Source organism: Petaurus breviceps, unplaced genomic scaffold (assembly GCF_028583685.1).
Source record: "Petaurus breviceps papuanus isolate PSGF00001 unplaced genomic scaffold, PetGlider_PUasm1.0 101, whole genome shotgun sequence".
In the NCBI taxonomy this organism is placed as follows: domain Eukaryota; kingdom Metazoa; phylum Chordata; class Mammalia; order Diprotodontia; family Petauridae; genus Petaurus; species Petaurus breviceps.
In genome coordinates, this window is record NW_027185575.1 from 6,914,131 (window position 1) to 6,932,764 (window position 18,634).

At 39.5% G+C, this 18,634-nt stretch overlaps 1 protein-coding gene across 2 annotated transcripts in view; it reads left to right on the forward strand.

Moving 5' to 3' along the window:
• Window positions 1–18,634, forward strand: part of LOC138158698 (adhesion G-protein coupled receptor D1-like) — a 476,877-nt gene that overhangs the window by 12,714 nt on the left and 445,529 nt on the right. Inside the window, exons 3-5 of one of the 2 annotated variants that reach the window (XM_069084871.1) lie at window positions 5,286–5,369; window positions 7,927–8,022; window positions 10,770–10,883. In XM_069084871.1, the coding sequence (XP_068940972.1) occupies window positions 5,286–5,369; window positions 7,927–8,022; window positions 10,770–10,883 (294 nt within the window). The remainder of the gene's footprint in view (window positions 1–5,285; window positions 5,370–7,926; window positions 8,023–10,769; window positions 10,884–18,634) is intronic. The other variant, XM_069084953.1, reaches the window with a different exon arrangement.

The window sequence follows — 18,634 nt, forward strand, 5'->3', positions numbered from 1 at the left end:
GATTCAGATGATGCTTCCTGCTACTGTTGTTTTGGGCACAAAGCTAGGAAACCCCAGGGGGAAGTTCCAAATCTTCCAACCTTTAGAAGTTCACAAAGTCATCCTCTGGTCAATGGAGGAAGAAATAAAGGCTCTTCTCCTCTGCCCTTCTAACCCAAATGACTCCCTCTCAGAGGTTTGGTTGGATGGCGAACCCTCAAATGCTTGGGTTCTGAACTGGCTTGCTATTTTATATAAAGACCCACTGGATGTAGATACATCTCCTAAGCCAATTCCAATATACTTCCTGTGTAGCTCATTTAATTTCATCCAGAGACTTTCATGTCTTCTAAATTGATTGAAGATTTTTCACATTTACCTTAATGCCTTTAATTGATTACTTGGTTCAATAGAGATGTTCTCACCTGATTCAGATATCAGGATTAGAATATTTCAAAAGTTTTAAGTGGAATAGGAGTGATTTATTTATGAATTCAATTGATCTCTTACCCTTAGGTGATTATACCCACAAAGAAAGGCAATTGTTTTAATGACAACCACTTTTCCTTTTTGGAATGGTTGGAACAGGATGACCACAGTGCCCCTTCCTAGTATCTCATTTTAATAATATAGTATAATAGCACATTTTAGTAATAATAATAGTTCACATTTATTCAACAATATTTGAAAAACATATATCCATTATCTCATGAACCTCTTAACAACTCTGTGACATAAATACTATTATTATCCCTATTTCACAGATGAAGAAACTGAGTCTCAGATACATTAAATGACTTGTACAGGACTGTACAGCCACTTAAGCATCTGAGGTAGTACTTAGGTGTCCTTGGCTCCAAGGCCAGCCTTCTCTCTGTTCACTCTAACCCGATGCATTCTTGCTTAGACAGCATGGTCTGACTCTTTCTGCATTATTGCAAATGGTGAAGACCAGGGCTCCTATGTATCTAACAGGCAAACCCTGCCGTGCTTTCAAAAAAGGGTAACCTTAAAAACCTCAGTTAATCAGATAATTGTCCATATAGCCATTTGGTGCATGTAGGAGTATGTGTATACTCTTATCTAGGTAAAGAAAGGGGGGACCCTTCTCTTAATAGACTCCATGGGACCTCTCTGTAGGGACTGGTTTATGATCAGTGCAGACAGATGGCCTTCTGCATCTGGGAGAACTTTGAACGCCCCTATTTTTTTCACTCTCAGGAGACATTTTGTCATACGTCTGTTTGTTACTCTTTTCCAGCATAGGTGATCAACCCCGCCATTTTTAAAATAAATCAATCAAAAACATTAATTAAATGATTTCTATGTGCCTAGCACTGTGCTAGGAAGAAAGGAAAAAACAATTCCTACCCTCAAAGAAACTTACATTCGAATGGTGGAAACAACATGTAAATAACGACGTATATACAAGATAGATGGGCAGGTAGGAGGAACAGTGGATAGAGTGCTGGGCCTTGAGTCAGGAAGGCTCATCTTCATGAGTTCAAATCTGGCCTCAGATACTTCTTAGCTGTGTGACTCTGGGCAAGTCACTTCACCCTGTCTGCCTCAGTTTCCTAATCTATAAAATGAACTGGAGAAGGAAATGACAAACCACTCCAGGATCTCTGCCAAGAAGACCCCAAATAGGGCTACAAAAAGTTGAACATGTCTGAAAAATGACTAAAGAACAGCAATGATAAGACAGATGCAGCAGAAATGTAAAGTAATCACCATAATGAAGGCATCAGCACCTGAGCAGACTGGGAGCAAGCAAAAGAGAGATTAAGAAGCAGAGATGAAGGGGCAAGCATTCCACAGGCATGGGGCACCACTTCCCCCTGGCCTAATTAGGCATTTATGGCAAAAATCTGGCGTGTATATTTTGCCTTCACTCATATTGTCGTGTTTTGGAAAAAGCGGAACAAATCAGATCCCTGAGCTCCTAACCCCAGGCAGCCTACAGCTGCTCTGCAATTTACTTTTTTTGTCCTTTTTTCCTCTTCTAGTCAACACTAATGTTGGGAGTCAGGTTGCCACTAGGAAAGAGTGACCACTCTGACATTTGGCTTTTGTTAGCTTCTCCACCTGGAACTCTGAGTGACCCTGTTGTAACTGTGAAAGATGTTTAGGGAAATCAGCTTGTCTTTATTCTCTGAAGAGTTGATTTTGTGAAAGAGAAGACCGAAGGCAGAGCATCTGTTCACTGTAGAACTGATATTGTTTTTTCAGATGTTTCTTTCAGGATGAAATTTAGAGAAGTGGAAAAAGAATCAAGGGTTGCTTATATATATATATATATATATATAATTTTATTTTTAATATTTTTTCTGCTCAGAATGAATGCTATCCTAGTAACTGATGGAAAGGAAGTCAGTGTGGTATGGTGGGTAGAGGGAGGGCTTCAGAATCAGGAAGACCTGGTCCTATTTCTGACACATACTAGCTATATGACCGGAGGAATGTCACTTAACCTCTTAATGACAAGGAGAACTTTGAAATTTTAAATTTCAGATGAGTGGTTTGACCTGTGTCAGCAGAGGGAAGCTCCATAACAGGATTTCCCTCCATTACCCCAGTGGATCTATGATTTCATTACTTGTAGATATTCCCTCTGACAATACAGTTCGCAGTAATACTTGCCTGCCCATCCTATGTGACCTCCCATAAATTCACTGCAACAGGTGTCAACTGAGGTACTAGGAGGTCTTGCTTGGTTATGAGTAAAGCACTTGGACTGTCCATCTCTTTTCTCTCATTCTTGAGATTTATCTGGTTCATCCTTTCCCCCCTCTCTTAGCTGGGGCATTTCTTTGATGATTTCATTTATACTGCTTCTCCTGGGCATTTTCTTACTTGTGAAATGCTGCTGCCTGTTCATGCCCACCATGTACCTGTCCATTGCCCCCAGGGTGATCCACAGTTTCAAATCTTTGGGCACCGTGGTGTCCCATGACTTATAGCCCTGTAAAACCAGTATAAGAACATTGGCATTAAAAAGACAGACCTTTGCTTCAAGAAGAAGCTTGGGGTCATGGAAAAAACTTAGTAATTTCCCCAAAGGCAATCTAGCCTACACCAATGGAATCAAAGGTCTGAACTGAAAAATTAAAAAGAAAAAAAAAGATGTTAGAGGAAGCTAACATTAGAGTAAAGCTGTAGATCACTTTTTTTGTTTGCTTTTATATGTCAAAGTCTCTGCAGAACATTTCAGGGGTAGGATAATTGCATCCACAGGACACCAAATACATTGTTGTACTATTTTTTTTAGAGGTTGGCCTCAATGTTAACCTTTGCTATAACTGGCTCACCTTCTAGGGCTATGTGTTCAACTTGCATTGAGGCTATGTTTGCACATCAGACAACTGCAAATTGAAGAAACATGACTCGTTTATCTGAATAGATTGCAAATGTTTGACATCAGAAACTCATAGACAGGTAGAAGAGACTTCAGAAGCTTCTGGGTTTTGACCTACTCATTTTCCAGATAAGAAAACTGAGGCTGAGGGAGAAGTCACCTGCCTATAGTAGCAAAGGAAGGATTTGAACTCAGGTCTTCCTGACTCCGAGCTCAGCACTCTATCCATTTACTAGAGGTAGGCACACTTTATCAGATCCATTCTTCTGTGCTCAGAACATTCACAGCTATGACTAATGTTGGGGCATCTGGGACTTTGTCCCCCTCAAGGTGCTGACACTTAAAGTCTTTCAGCAGCATGGAAACAACAGAGCTTAGAACCTGGAGGCAGTAACAGCAAAATAGCAATAGCAGCCAGCTTTTATGGAATGCTTGAAGGTTTACATAATGCTTTTCCTGTATTATCTCATTTGATTCTCCCAAATCCCAGCTAAAACCTCACCTTTCACAGAGAGCTGTCCCTGATCCCTTCTTAGTATTAGTATCTTCCCTCTATTGATTATGTCCAATTTATCCTGTATCATAATTTGTATGTGGTTTGTATGTTGGCTCTCCAAGTAGATTGTAAGCTCCTTGAGGGCAGGCACTGCTTTTTGCCTTTTTTTGTACCCTCAGTATCATTTAATAAATGTTTATTGACTGACTGAGAAAAAATAGGAAGCTTCCAAATGACAGACTGGCATGAAATGCCTCCTTTGCTATGCCCTCTTTCTCCAATTTGTGTTTCAAGCTAGTTGGTCTAAAAGGGTCTGTTATATTTCTCTAGGAACAAAATTCCAAGTTTTATCTCTGTTTGGCTAAGTGGAACAATATATACATTGTCTACATTCATTCTAACCTTTGGATGCTATCATTTTTGATTAAGATAAAACCTTATTTACCTTCTGTTTTTATCAGAATTAAAGAATCTTTTGGGGTGGCCAGGTGACATAGTGAGTAAGAGAGCCGGCCCCAGCGTTGGGAGACCTGGGATTGGTTCTGGCCTCAGATACTTGGCACCCACACAAAAGAACTGGCCTTGTAACCTTGAGCAAGTTACTTAACCCCAATTGCTTAAAAAAAAGAATTAAAGAATCTTTGAGATTGAAATAGCAGGCAACAATGGATATGGAGGACAGTTCAGGTCTCTTGTCAGATACTAGCTGTGACCCTGGGCAACCATTTAATTTTTCTCACCCTCAGTTTCCTCATCTGTAAAAAACGAGGGAGTTATACCTGATCAAACAATGAACATTTATTAAGCACCTACTTTAGACCTGATCAAACAATCAACATTTATTTAGCACCTAATATGGGATAGGCATTGTGCTAAGCACTGGGGATACAAAAAGAGACAAAAGAAAGTCCTTGCCCTTGAGGAGCTTACAATCTAATGGGGAAGACCACATGCTAATACATACAAAGTAAACCTTTAAAGTCCCTTCCAATGTTAAATTAATGATCTTAGGATCCTATGGCCACAGTGGTCACCTAGTCCAACCTGTACCTGTGAAAAGAACATGCATAATGTATAAGTGACCATATAGAGATTTTTCTACATATATGTATACACTATATAGGCATGTATTTCTGAACATATATGTGCATATGTGTCTATGTGTGTGTTTTTTCTCCTCACCTGAAGTTTGCTTGAAGACCTCCAGAGAGTTGGGACCCATTATCTCCAAAGGCATCCCAATCTATTTTGAGACAGTTCTAATTGTTAATCGATTTTTTTTTCTGACTTTCAGCCTAAACTTGCCTCTCTGCCACTTGCCCCACCATGACTGCTAGTCCTGCACTCTGGGGCCACGCAGAAGAAAGCTAATCCTTCTTCCATGTGATAGCCCTTCAAGTATGTGAAGACAGCTCTCCTAATAATCTGTGTTTGTTTATTTTTCTTTTTAAGGGTTTGAGGTGTTAGCATCAGCTTCTCATTACTGGCCACTGGACACCGTGGATGGAATTCATGAGCTTCAGGATACAACAGGAGGTAGACCCAGGGGATGACAGGGGGCCCTTGGCAATGAACATAAACCTAGGAATGTGTCACTGTCAGTGAGTTGAAAGGGAATGGGACAAACAGTAATGAATAGCATTTACTTTGAAGCCACAGTAGTAAGAATGAATTTGCCAACAAATATTTTGGCATCCCTCTGCTTCTCCACTCTTCCCCTCTCCCCCCGCATAATTTTGCATTTCAGAGACATTTTAATAGTATTTTCAGACATTTTATGACCCAAAGACTAAGAGTTTCAAGTACTTCAAAATCACATTAAAATCTTTCTTTGCCTACAGCCACAAAAAAAAAAAGCCATCCAAAATTTCACATTGATGTCTCCATTGAAAATCCTTGTCTTATATTTCCTTATTTAGGCAGAAGTATCTTATTGTAGGTGTCTGCCCAAATGGAGACTAAAAAACTCCATTGCCAAAGCACTGGCCACATTATTAAGTTGACTGATGTCTCAAATAACTCTCTCCTAGTCCTTCTCAGGTGTTTTTTTGTCACCCAGGGAAGTCATTTCCCCATAAGGCAATCCCCTTCTCCAGCCCTGAAATAAAGGGTTCCTGTACTTTTCCCCCTCACCCACACTCTAAATCCCGCCCAAGGTATGAAGTGTGCCACAGTTATGGTCACAGCTTTATTCAAATGTTCTAAAAAAGGATTAAAATTCAATTTAAAATATTAAAAATTCACTCTCATTCTGTTCCAAAAAGCCCAACATTACTTTGAATTTTTCTCCTCTTTTATAAGGATAATTTTGAATGGAAAGCATTTTTTTGATGTCCTATTCTTTTTTTGGAGTAAAATTCATTGACAATTCCCTCATAAATACATTAAACATTTGGGCTACTGTGTAAGCCTAGGTTTGCATTGTATTTCTGCCTTGACTTCCTGACAGACTCGATCTATTTCTAGTGAAATGGATTTTCTTCCCTGTTTCTTTTTTTTCCCTTCTTTTGTTGGAGGTGGAGAGGCACAATATTGCTGAATCCTGGGTTTTCTACACTAGTAAATTTCCATTTTCTCCAGGTGTGCTATTTTGTTTCATTCAAAATCTCTGACTCTTCCTTTCCAGTTCAGCTAGCATTTTAAAAGTCTTCTCCCTAGAACCTATAGAGAAGGGGGGGTGTAGCTGAGTTAAATTCTATGAGCTCTGTTAATCCTAGTGTTAGTAGCTGGAAGAGAGACTTAAGTGGAGAATACGGCAGAGTGAACCATAATGGTCACTTCACCATGATGATTTTCTCCACATTGCCTACTTAGAAGGCAGTAATGAAGGTCCTGCTTGAAAAACCATCAAGTGACTGCATGTCTTTGGCCATGGCATTTCTCCAAAATATTTTTCATTGTAGAAATAAAAAAAGGTCTCCTTGGACTCTGTGGTATGTGGCCAACTCAGGTCACAGTAAATGATTCCCCATCTTACATTCTATTTTTCTTTAAATGGTCTCATTAAGGAACCCAAAGGGAAAATGTCATACAAAATTGAAAGGCATTATTGAAATAATCCTTTGTCCATCACACAGTAGCAGAAGATATTTCAAACTGATACTTAAATATTCTTGGGTATATTTTCCTCCCCACCCCACCCTTACTTTAATAATTCAATCTGCAAAGCTTAATTTTTTTTGAGTCCTAAATGTACCTTTATAACTTGGCTTATTACACAGATTCTGAATTTATTCTCTGGCTAAATTATGTCCTCTCTGTCCAAACATATCAATTACATAGTAAAACTTTACCTAACAACATTGATCCATAATGTGGGTATCAAGACTGTTATGCCTAGATTATAAACAGTTTTTCTGCATTTATTTTCACGGGAGGGAGGGGCATACATGATTTTTCAAACAGCCATTACTTCCATAATCCTGCTGTGTTAGAATACTTCTGTTTGCTCCCAAGTCCTTAAAGCAGAGAAGTCCTAATCCATCACTGTGTTTTGCTATAGGGAAGATGTCAGTCAGCTAAAAAACCATGCTGAAAGCATGCAAGAAAGCTCTGTTTTTTTTTGTTGTGGCTCGAGTCTCTTGTTTTGTCCATTTGTCATGATATCATGTGAATGTTTTCATCCCATATTTCTGTTCCATAAGTCATCATAACATCTTGATTACCTAATTCTTTTTTTAAGCCATTGTGTTGCTGAATTTAGTTTCATACCTCTCAACTATTTAATCTTAGGGGAGCTAGTGCTGACAAATTGGATCCCCTTTCTCATAACACCAGCTATTATTGACGAATCCAGGAATAATGATAGCCTGGCTTTGGAAATGGATTTGTCATGGTGTTATTGATTATGATTATACATTGTTGGTGTTACTGATAATGTTATTTATCCATTTCCCCCAAGAATAAATAAAAGGGGTGATGAAAGTGGTGGTGGGGATGGGGGAATTTGGGAAGAAAATACCCCCCATTTTTTCAAGGGAAATGACTACTCCCCAATATGTTTTTTTTCTTGCTATGTTGAGAGATATGGTTGGTTCTGTTTGATTCTGTGTTTGACTCATCTGTTCTGCCTTTTTTTTGTTGTCTCACCCAGCATTAAGAAACCACAACTTCACTGTGCTTACCTCCCATAATTCTACCTTTGTATATACCAATGACTCTGCCTACTCTAACTTCTCTGCAACCGTAGGTGAGGACTTAAATATTTTTGTGCTGCATTTGTCAAGCTTGGACCTGCGATTCATTTGAAGGCTAATATGATTTCTGATTTGAATTCAGTTACCCCTTCTAGGATGTCAGGGAGGTAAATGTCCCAGGGAACAGTAAAAATCTGCAAGGATCAATATAAAAAGTAAGAATGAGAAATTGCAAATTGGGGTCAAAATTATATGAAGTATTGGTGGCTAAAACACAGGGGTTCTTACCCTTGTTTTGGGTCACAGACACCTTTGGCAGTCTGGTAAAATTTCTAGGCCCCTTATTAGAAGCATATTTCTAAATATTTGAAGGAAATGATAAATTTTAGTTCCAGGTTAGTAATTTCCCTGTCTCTCCCATCTAAGTTCATCGAAGACACAGAACCCTTGGGGGATCTTTTAACCCTAGGTTAAGAAGCCCTACTGTAGCATATCAAGGAAGATGTAGATTATCTTCTGTTAAGTCAATAATCATTTATTAAACACCCACTGTATGCCAGACACTATGCTAAGCATCGGGGCTACAAAAAAATGACAAAAGACCGTCTGCTCTCAAGGAACTGACAGTCTGGTGGGGGAATTCAATGTGAAGAAGCTGTGAAAAAAGCATGATATCTATAGGGTAAGTTGGAAATGACCACAGAGGGAAGGTCCTCCTGAATTACTGGAGATCAGAAAAGACTTCTTATAGAAGGTGGGATTGTAGCTGAGATTTGAATGAATCTAGAGAAGCCCTGGGGTGGAGGTGAGGAGGGAGAGGGCTCCAGGCCTGGGGAAAGTTAGGGAAAATGCCCAGAGCAGTTGTGAGGTGGTGTATAGCAAGGAGGCCATAGTCACTGGACAGTGACGGGCGTTAAGTGTAGGACCATTGGAATGTTAAGGGGGGGATGGCAGGTTATTAAAAGTCAAACAGAGGATTTTATATTTGATCCTGGAGGTGATAATAAACACCTGTTGACTTGAATTCGGAGTTATAGTGCCTACAGAGGGTCTCAAGATACCTCCCAAGTGGCTTGTTTTCATATGAAAGGAATAGAAGACAAAACAAAACCAAACCAAAAACCAGACACAAAATCAGTCCTTTTGTAAAATGAATGTTCCCAAGTCATCTCCATCATCTATATACTTTGGGTGCTAAAATTGTGCTTTTTTAATTTCATTGGAAATTTCTATTGTGATAGACTCCTGTATGTCCATCACATGTAGTTAAGACTAACTGAAATGTGAGTAAAGTGCTTTGTGAAGCAACAAAGCATTCATAAATGTCAGGGGTCATCATCATCATCATTACCACCACTACCATCATCATCATCAAACAGCAACAACAACAATAATAATAACCATAGAGGAAAGTTTTCTAAATTTGACCTCATACAAATGTTAAACCTTCCTCATTTCTGGACCTGGAATCCTGTTGAAATCCCCAGAAGTAGGCCTTTAAAACATTTTCTTCCTGGATGCTGGTAACATTAATGAATATTTTTTAAAAAGTCCCTTCCCTCAAGGAACCTTGAATCAGATCATTAAATGATCTGAAGGCAATGCTGCATGGCAGAGTACTGTACTTGGAGTCAGAAAGATCTGGCTTCGAATCCTGCCTCAGACACTTACTAGTTGTGTGACTCTCTCTGGGCCTCAGCATCTTCATCTGTAAAATGAGGGGATTGGATTCAATGGACCTCTAAGGTCCCATCCAGTTCAAATCTATGATCCTGTGATCTCAACATATTTGGGGATCCAGAACAATCTGGTTGGGTTGTCAACATGACCTAGATTGACTGGGAAGATGCCTCCCCTTAACTCTGTACTATGTAGATTCTCTACCTTTCCCCCTCCCTTCAGAAAAATAAAAACAAACATCCTCTCATGAAAAAAATAAGTTAAATGGAGTATGTATGATAATCACTGAGCATATGGCTTTAGAGGCAATCATTGTCCTGCTTCTGTTGGCTGGAAAAAACTGGTGAGTTGAATCAGGTGATGATGATGATGATGGTGATGATGATGATGGTGGTGGTGGTGGTGGTGGAGGAGGCTTAGAGAGGTCACCATGTGGAGTAATCAAATGATAGGCATGGGTCCCTCAAGGTCAATGGATACATAGTTGAGTAGCTCACATCGTACAGATGTGTTGACAATTAGGAAGCTATAAATTTTGAATGACACTCAATTTTTATAGTCCCTTATCTCCTCCATAAACCATTTGTACCAGGCCCCCATTGTCAGTTATATTAATATGGGCTGTGGGAATTAAATTGAATTAGTTTGGCTTTATAAGGACAACAGGAAGTACTGAAACAGGAAGATGAAACTGTTTAGATTGGTAATTGACTGGCTTATTGAGTCATGGATTATTTAAGTCCTCCTCGAGTGTATTTTGTTTTTTAAAAAAATATGATTTGAAAATTTGGGCATTGGGGCCCCTAATTAGAGCCCAGAAGGAGATGGAGTTTAGGATTAGTAATTTTAAATTCTAGTTTGAACCTAAATATTACCCTTGTAAAATTAAGTATAGTGTGGAGGTGGGAAAAGGAAGGCCCTAAAGTAATTTCTCTAGCAATAAAACACAGATAAGGCTCAGGTCAGTGGCTTAGATCTCCATTGGGAGCTCAGGGAATAGCCACTAGTGAAAAATACTATCAAAAATACTTTAGTTACTTACATAGCTGACTCATGTCCTCAGGAGGTTCTGCCTCACAGTGTGATTAAAGGATGATTTTGTCATTTTTTCCTTGCCTAGACATTGTAGAAGGGAAAGTCAGTAAAGGCATTTACCTCCGAGAGAAGAGAGGAGTGACGTTACTGTACTACAAAGCCTCTTGCATTAGTAACCCAACCCGGTGTGATCCTGAAGGTAAGTGATGGGACCCATTCTTATGTTTTGAAAACGGGACCAGCTAGATTCCTTCTAACTCTAACTTTCATTCATTAAACACACATTTGTCAAGCAGGCACTAGGTTGATCCTGGAGATCTAAAGATCAACATGAAACAAAAGTCTTGCCCCCAAGGAGCTTACATTCTACTGGGTAGGGGCTGGTGGAGGGGGGGAGGGGAGGAACAATTCATGCACACACAAATCAACACAAAATACAAAGTAATGCTGGCATTTATAGAGGTCTTTAAGCATTGCAAAGTACTTTGTTAACTCATTTGATCCTTGTAATAACCCCAGGGAGTAGGTGCTATTGTTATCCACATTTTACAGAAGAGGAAACTGAGGCTAAGAGAGGTTAAACTATTCCCCAGGGTCACATAACTGTTAAGTGTCTGAGGCAGAATTTGAACTCAGGTTTACCTGACTCTGAGTCCAGTCCTCTGCTACTGAGATGGGGGTGGGGAGATAAATAACTGGGGGGTGGGGAACAGAAAAAGCCTTTTGTAAGAAATGGCATGTGAGCTGATCCTTGACTAGGAATGGTCAGAGATGAAATAAGCATGATAATATTCTATTCATGGGGTGTGCAAAGCTCTGGAGATGAGATGTGAATGTCACCTATAAGAAATAACAAATAGTTCAGGTTGCATGATGAATGATTAGGGGTAATGAATTTGGTTTGGAGTTTGAATTGCCTATAGGCCATCCAGTAAGAAAAGTCTACTAGCCACTTAGTGATATGGGACTGAATCTCAGTAGAAAGACTAACTGGACACATAGTTCTAGGAATCATCTTCAGAGAGATGGCATTTGAGCCTGTTGCAGCTAATGCTGAGTTAGAGGGTTTATAAAGTGAAGAGGGTCTGGAACCTGCACTCAGGAAACACCCACCGGTAACAGATAGGACAAGGAAGAGTGAGAGGGAGCAGCCAGTGAGGTAGGAGGAGAGCCAAAGGAAAGCAGTAGTGTGAAAATCCAGGGAGGACCAAGTAAGGATCCAGGAGAAGGGGGGAAGTGGAGTGGTCAGTAATGTCCCATTTTGTAGGGCATTCCAAAGGATGATGGCTAAGAAAAAGTCTTTGGACTTAGGAACAGCATAGATGGTTTTTTGTAGGCATTTGACTATGAAAGGGAGGAAATATATAAGATAATAGCATAGGGGTGTGGAAGAGTTAAGTGAAGGATTTTTAAGGATGAGAGAGACAACCTGGGCATGTGTGTGTATGTATGTGTGTTTGTATATGTATACATATATGTGTATATGTGTGTTTTAGAGAAGCAAAAAAGGAACCAATAAATAGGGAGAGAATAAAACTCTGTGTGTGTGTGTGTGTGTGAGAAAGAGAGAGAGAGAGAGAGAGAGAGAGAGAGAGAGAGAGAGAGAGAGAGAGAGAGAGAGAGAGAGAGAGAGAGAGAAAGAACATGAATATGAATATGGATGAATGGGATCAAGATCACAAATAGAGAGGTTGGCCCTGCTACTTTATCAGAGACTAAAGCAAAGGAGGAAAGAATGCATCATGATGTAAATGGATTTTTGAGGTTAGAGAATCATAAATTTAGACCTGGAAGGGACCTTTGAGGTCAGGAAGATAGTGTAGAATAGAGGAAAGAGGAAGCTCTTGTTAACCTTGGACTATGTAACTTGGAGTTAATTTTTTTTTTCCAAAGCAGATCCTCTTCCTGGATTCTGTTGAGTTTAGGACAGAGCAAAGCTAGTTTTCATCTCCCCATATCTCCAATCCATGGTGGACATAGATGGCTAATTAGTATGGCTGGGATTAAAAACAAAGCACAAAGCATTAGCTCATGGATAACCCACAAAGTGAATAATTGAGAATTATTCTTTTTCTTCAGAAGACAAATCAGGCTTCTGGTACTTCGATTCTGGGGGGAGGGGAGGACATGACATGCCAAATTGAAAACCCAGTGGAGAATTGTTCTTCCACCTTTGAGCCAAGCTCCTTCCTTCTGTCTATTTTAGTTTTGGCTTGAAATAACTTCCTATATCTAGGAAAAAAGGATTTTAAAGAAAGCCTTCTACGAAGGTTCCAAAGGCTTTTTGGCGATCACATGGCTTTATCAAAACAACATGGTGATGAGTTAATTGTAAATGATTCAGAGAGACATATGGATTACATTTCAATCAAAATAAACAAAAGCTTTCTAATTCAGAGGGAAAGTACTTGAGAAAACATGTTTTGGGCTTTGATGAAACCAAAAAGCTTTGGAAAACTGTTTTGAGGGCCCAAAAACATGGCCAGGTTTACACTTGCCTGATTCAAGCTGTTCCTGAGTTTAAAAAATATTATAAACAGGCTTTGCTTGTGTGTGCCTCTAAATTAAAAACAAATCAGAGGTCAGAGGATGATTGAATCACAGATTTGGAGATGGAAGGCATCCTAGGAGTCATCTAGACGGGCACCTTCATTTTACAGATGAAGATACTGAGGCAGAAAAAGGTCATAACATCGTAGGAGAATAAATCTTGAGCTGGAAGGGACCCAAGAGGTCATCTAGTCCTTAACACCTTCTCTTTATGGAGGAGGAAACTGAGACCCAAAGAAATTAAGAAACCTACCCAATGTCATGTAGTTAATGAGTGTCAGAGGGGAGAATGCAGAGAAGATGGATTGGAGGACATGGGCACCAATGCTGTCAAGTCTTAAAGACTCAAAGTAATGTTTTCTAATTTAAGGAGGTCAGAGTGGTCTCTGAAACCAGAGGTTTTACCAAATAAACGAACCTTCTTGGCAAAGATACTGGAGTAGTTAGATATTTCCTTCTCCAAGGTCAACAGGGTGAATTGACTTGCCCAGGGTCACACAGATAATAAGTGTCTGAGGTCAGATTTGAACTCAGGTTTTCCTGATTCCACACTCTGTGCTCTATCCACTGAACCACCTAGCTGTCCTAATCTAGTAAGAATTCCCTCTAATGCAGTGACTGACAATGATATATAAGTGTTTAAGGATCTTCAAAGTAAGGTACTTTTGTATACAGTCTTTCACTGGATTTTTATAGCAATTCAATGAGATGTGTGACAGTTTTTGTCTCCGTTTCTACAGATGAAGAAATTTGTACTGAGAGGTGTTGAGAGGCTTGTGCAAAGTTACTTAGCTAGTGTCTTGGGTAGTATTTGAAGCCTCTGCTTAGAGACTTCCAGTGAAGGAGAAACCATGACATCCTGAGCCCATTCTACTCTTAGAGGGCACAAATTCTTCTTTCTCCTCTTTCTCCTCTTTCTCTTCCTCTTCTTCCTCCTTTTCCTCTTCCCCAGGGTCAGAGGGCTAGTAAGTTATCTGAGGCTGCTTTTGAACTCAGCCCTCCTGACTCCAGGACTGGTGCTCTGTTCACTGCATCACCTAGCTGCCCCTGAGAGCACTAATTCTTAAGAAGTTTTTCTTTACCTCAAGACTAAATTTACCTCTTTGCAATTCCCACTAATCAGTTCCTCATTTCTTTTTTTATATTTAAAAATTTTTATTTATTTACTTTTAGTTTACAACATTTGGTTCCATAATCCCTTGATTTCCAAATTTTCTCCCCCTTCCTCTCCTCTCCCTCTCCCCCATGGCGGTATGCAATCCAATATAGGTTCTACAAATACCCTCACATTAAACATTAGTCAAGTTGTAAAGAAGGATTATAACCAATGGAGTGATCAATGAGAAAGAAGAAACAAAACAAAACACAAAAGAGAGAGCAAGCAGTTTGCTTCAATCTGCATTGGAACTCCCTAGTTCTTTTCTCTGGATGTGGATATCCCTTTCCATCATGAGTCTTTTGGAGTTGTCTTACAACCTTGCATTGCTGAGAGGAGTCCAGTCCATCAAAGTTAGTTGTCACACATATGATGTGTCTGTAATTTTGTATAATGTTTTCCTCGTTCTGCTCCCTTCACTCATCATCAGTTTATATATGTCTCTCCAGGTTATTATAAAGTCTGTCTGCTCCTCATTTCTTATAGTACAATAGTATTCATATTCATACATTCATATATCATAACTTGTTCAGTCATTCCCCAATTGATGGGCATCCCCTTGATTTCCAATTCTTTGCCACCACAAAAGAGCTGCTATAAATATTTTTGTATATATGGGTCCTTTTCCCACTTCTATGCTTTCTTTGGGATACAGCCCTAGAAGTGGTATTGCTGGGTCAAAGGGAGAAGTTCATCATTTCTGAAGTCTAGGAAAAGCAGGGAAAGTCTGATACTTCTTTTCTATAATAAGCTGCACACTAGAAAATAACTATTGTGTCTTTTCTCTGGGCTTCAACTATCCCAGTTGAGGGAGAACTGGGAATATTTCCAATTCCTTCAACTATCCCTCATATTGCACCAACCCAAGTCCATTGGTCAACCTAGTTGTCTCTCTCTGGGTATTCTGGCTTGTCAATATCCTTCTTAAAATGTGTAGACAGTAATACAGATATATTCTGATCAGAGTAGAAAACAGCTGGATGTTCACCTCCCTAGTCTTGGGCACTCTGTTTGTTTTTCTGTAACCTGAGCTCACCTTCATTTCTTGGCTGTTATATACTGATGACCCATATTGCGTTTGTAGTCCATGTGGATCCTTTGGAAGTTCAAATCAATAGAAAATAAAAATATTATATTTCTACTTATGGCTATAAACACCTTTATTATCAAGCAACTGATTCAAGTCAATAATAAAGACCAAGAGAATAACACATGGTTAGGAGAGTCCCAGAGAAATAGAACAGGAAAAGGAAGGGAGAAATCTCTAGGCAATTTAGAGGCAATGTAGTATAATAGGAAGACTTAAAATCATAGGCTTGAGCTCCAGAAGGGACACGAAGATGAACCATGAGGATGTTTCAGTGTCCTTGATGTGAGCCTCATTACTGCAGGATGTCCCCAGAAATGCCATTTGTCACCTACCTTTCCACTCTGTGGGCAGCCTCTCTTTAGTCTAATTCCTGCATTTTTACAGATGTGGAAATTGAGACCCGGATAAACCCATTTATTCTGGATGCTTCATATATATATATATATATGCATATATATATGTATATATATATGTACTCACACTCTAGGCAGTACCTGTTTAAAAATATAAGTTACAAAGAGATCCCTTACCTATGTTGGTGGAGGGAGCTTCATCCATCAGTGAAAATCCTAAGTCCAAACTGTATGAATGTTTCCCAGTAATTAGATTGTAAACTCCTTGAGGACAGGGATTATTTTTGCTTTTTCTTTGTATACTTAGCACAATGTCTGGTCCGTAGCCCTTGATACATTTTTGTTGATTGCTTGATGCGGTGAGTTTCCCAAGGTCACTAAGGTAGTAAGTAGCACAGCCTGAATGAGAACATAGGACCTCTGACCCCAAGTCAAGCACACTTTTCTGCATGATCTGGTACACAAGTCAGGACTGTTTTGTATTTGATTTTTGCTAGTTAGCTGGAGGCATGCCCAAGGTTAGAGAAATGGCTCCACCATGAGCTCAGACCCCTAAGGATTACTATGCCCTCCCCACCCTTTTTGATAGACCAACTTTGTATGGACTTACAAGTCCATAAAGTTACTTAAAGTGGTTTCTATTTATGGGGTAAGCAGAGGAGGGGGCTCTGCCCAAGCTAACTAGGGAGCAGATGCCTTGGAGGGGTGTGCTGGGAGTTATTACCTTCAGAAAAGGTATTTGACCTTCAGAGGTTGGGGTCTGAAGAAATGGAAGAATTCATGTTATAAATAATACAATCCAACATTAATTTTCCTCAGGTCCCTTTCAATTCTAAATATGGTATCCTATGAATCTGTCAGAAGTTAAAGTCTGTTAGCTTAGTCTTCAAGAAACAACAGCCAATTTCAAACCACAATGGGGCATCAGAGGAGAACTAAATTGGAGGTAGTTTAACCAGGGACTTCCTTTTCAGAGATGGAAATGTATAGGGTTTTCTGCTTTAAAAAAGTAGACTATGCTTTCTGGTCTACACTAACCATATTTTCTCCTGAACTTTTTACTTTTACAGGGAAATTTATTGAATCTGATTCTCCAATTTCTGTAGAGAAGTTGCTAATGTCAATTATAGAAAATATATTTTTTGCTGCCCTCCCATCTTCCATTCCAGAATCAAGTTCCTTTCCCCCTTTGCCCATTTGCTGGATGCCTACATTCTGAACAGCTAGCTGCCTCAACTGGAAATGACCCAACAAAGTGATTTCCATTATAGTGTTAGTTGATAAAATCCTAAGGTTACTTACATTACTCCTTTTGGGGGTATTTGCATTTTAATAGATTCTTGAAAGTTGAAAAAGCTTTTGGACTTAAATATATGTATAATGCAATTGAATGATTGATTGCTGGAATATGAGTCCTGTTCAATTCTGGAATCTATATACAAGCCAGCTATGTGACCTTGAACAAGAATCGTTATTCTCCCCATCCCCACCCCATTCCTTCCCTGTTTCCTTATTTTAAGACAAGGGAGCTGAACTAGATTATGCCATATTATCCCTCTATCTAGTTGTCCTCAGACCTATTTCTTTACCCTGGCCATGTTATATTCTCTCTCCTTTCCTCCTGATTCCAAATCCATTACTCTATTCATTATGCTGTGGTTCCTATAGGCAGGCAGGAAGTCTAGGACAAATCCAATGGACCCTATTTATCTTAATTTCTTTGCTGGGAAGTGTCTGGGAGGAAAAGAAGGGACTCAATTTCTTCCCAGCTTCAACAACTTTCATAATCAATTACTTAACAAGCATTTATCAAACACTTATCATGTGCCAGACATGAGGGTTACAAAACCAAAAAATGAAATAGTCCCTGCCCTCAAGGAGCTTCCATTCTTTTTTTTTTGGCCTTTTTTTTGGGAGGGCAATTGGGGTTAAGTGACTTGACCAAGGTCACATGGTTAGGTTTTCTTTTCTTTTTTTGTGTGTGTTAAGTGTCTGAGGTCACATTGGAACCCAGGTCCTCCTGACTCCAGGGCGGGTGCTCTATTCATTGTGCCACCTAGCCACCTACTTCTATTCTTTATAAGAGTAATGGGATGATCTCCTCCAATTTATGGTAGTAACTGGAGACATCAAATCATGGTTTGGAGTCAGAAAGAATCTCAGAGGTCATCTATATTCCAACTTGTCCATTTAACTGAGAAAGAATGAAGTTGCTCAAGGAAACACAAGCAGAGCTGGGATTTGAACCTAGTTCCTTCGATTCCAGGTCCAGACTGCCTCCCACTATGTTGGTATCAGGACTAAAGTTTTCTCAAGCATAAAACTTTTCAGGCAAAGACCTTCCCACTGTTCTATAAACTCTACATTCTTTATTTTTCCTGGGGAAAACATTCTCACCCTGCCCTGCAACAGGCTTTTGGTAGAGGGAAGATGCCATTTTGATTTGCTTGAGTAGAATTTTTATATGCTGCTGAAGCCCTTTGCAAAAATGAACTTCTATGACTTCTATTGGGACTTACTTTATTTCCTGTTTTCTTATATTTCTATGTGAGTTCTATTTATTCCACTTTTCAGTGCAGAATTCCAGAGAATGGTAAGTCAGCCATTGCCCCTAATAGACTATGATGAGGAATGAGTTGGGGGCAGTTGACTGTCTCTTCCTGCTCTTACTGCCACTGGAAGTCTAGGATATACTCATCACTGTTCTTTCTCTCATTAAGGAGTCTGTTCTAGAGTTGACCAAATATTATTTTTGGACTAGGCTGGTAGCGAGGGATGGTTCCAAGAACAAATGCCTTTGT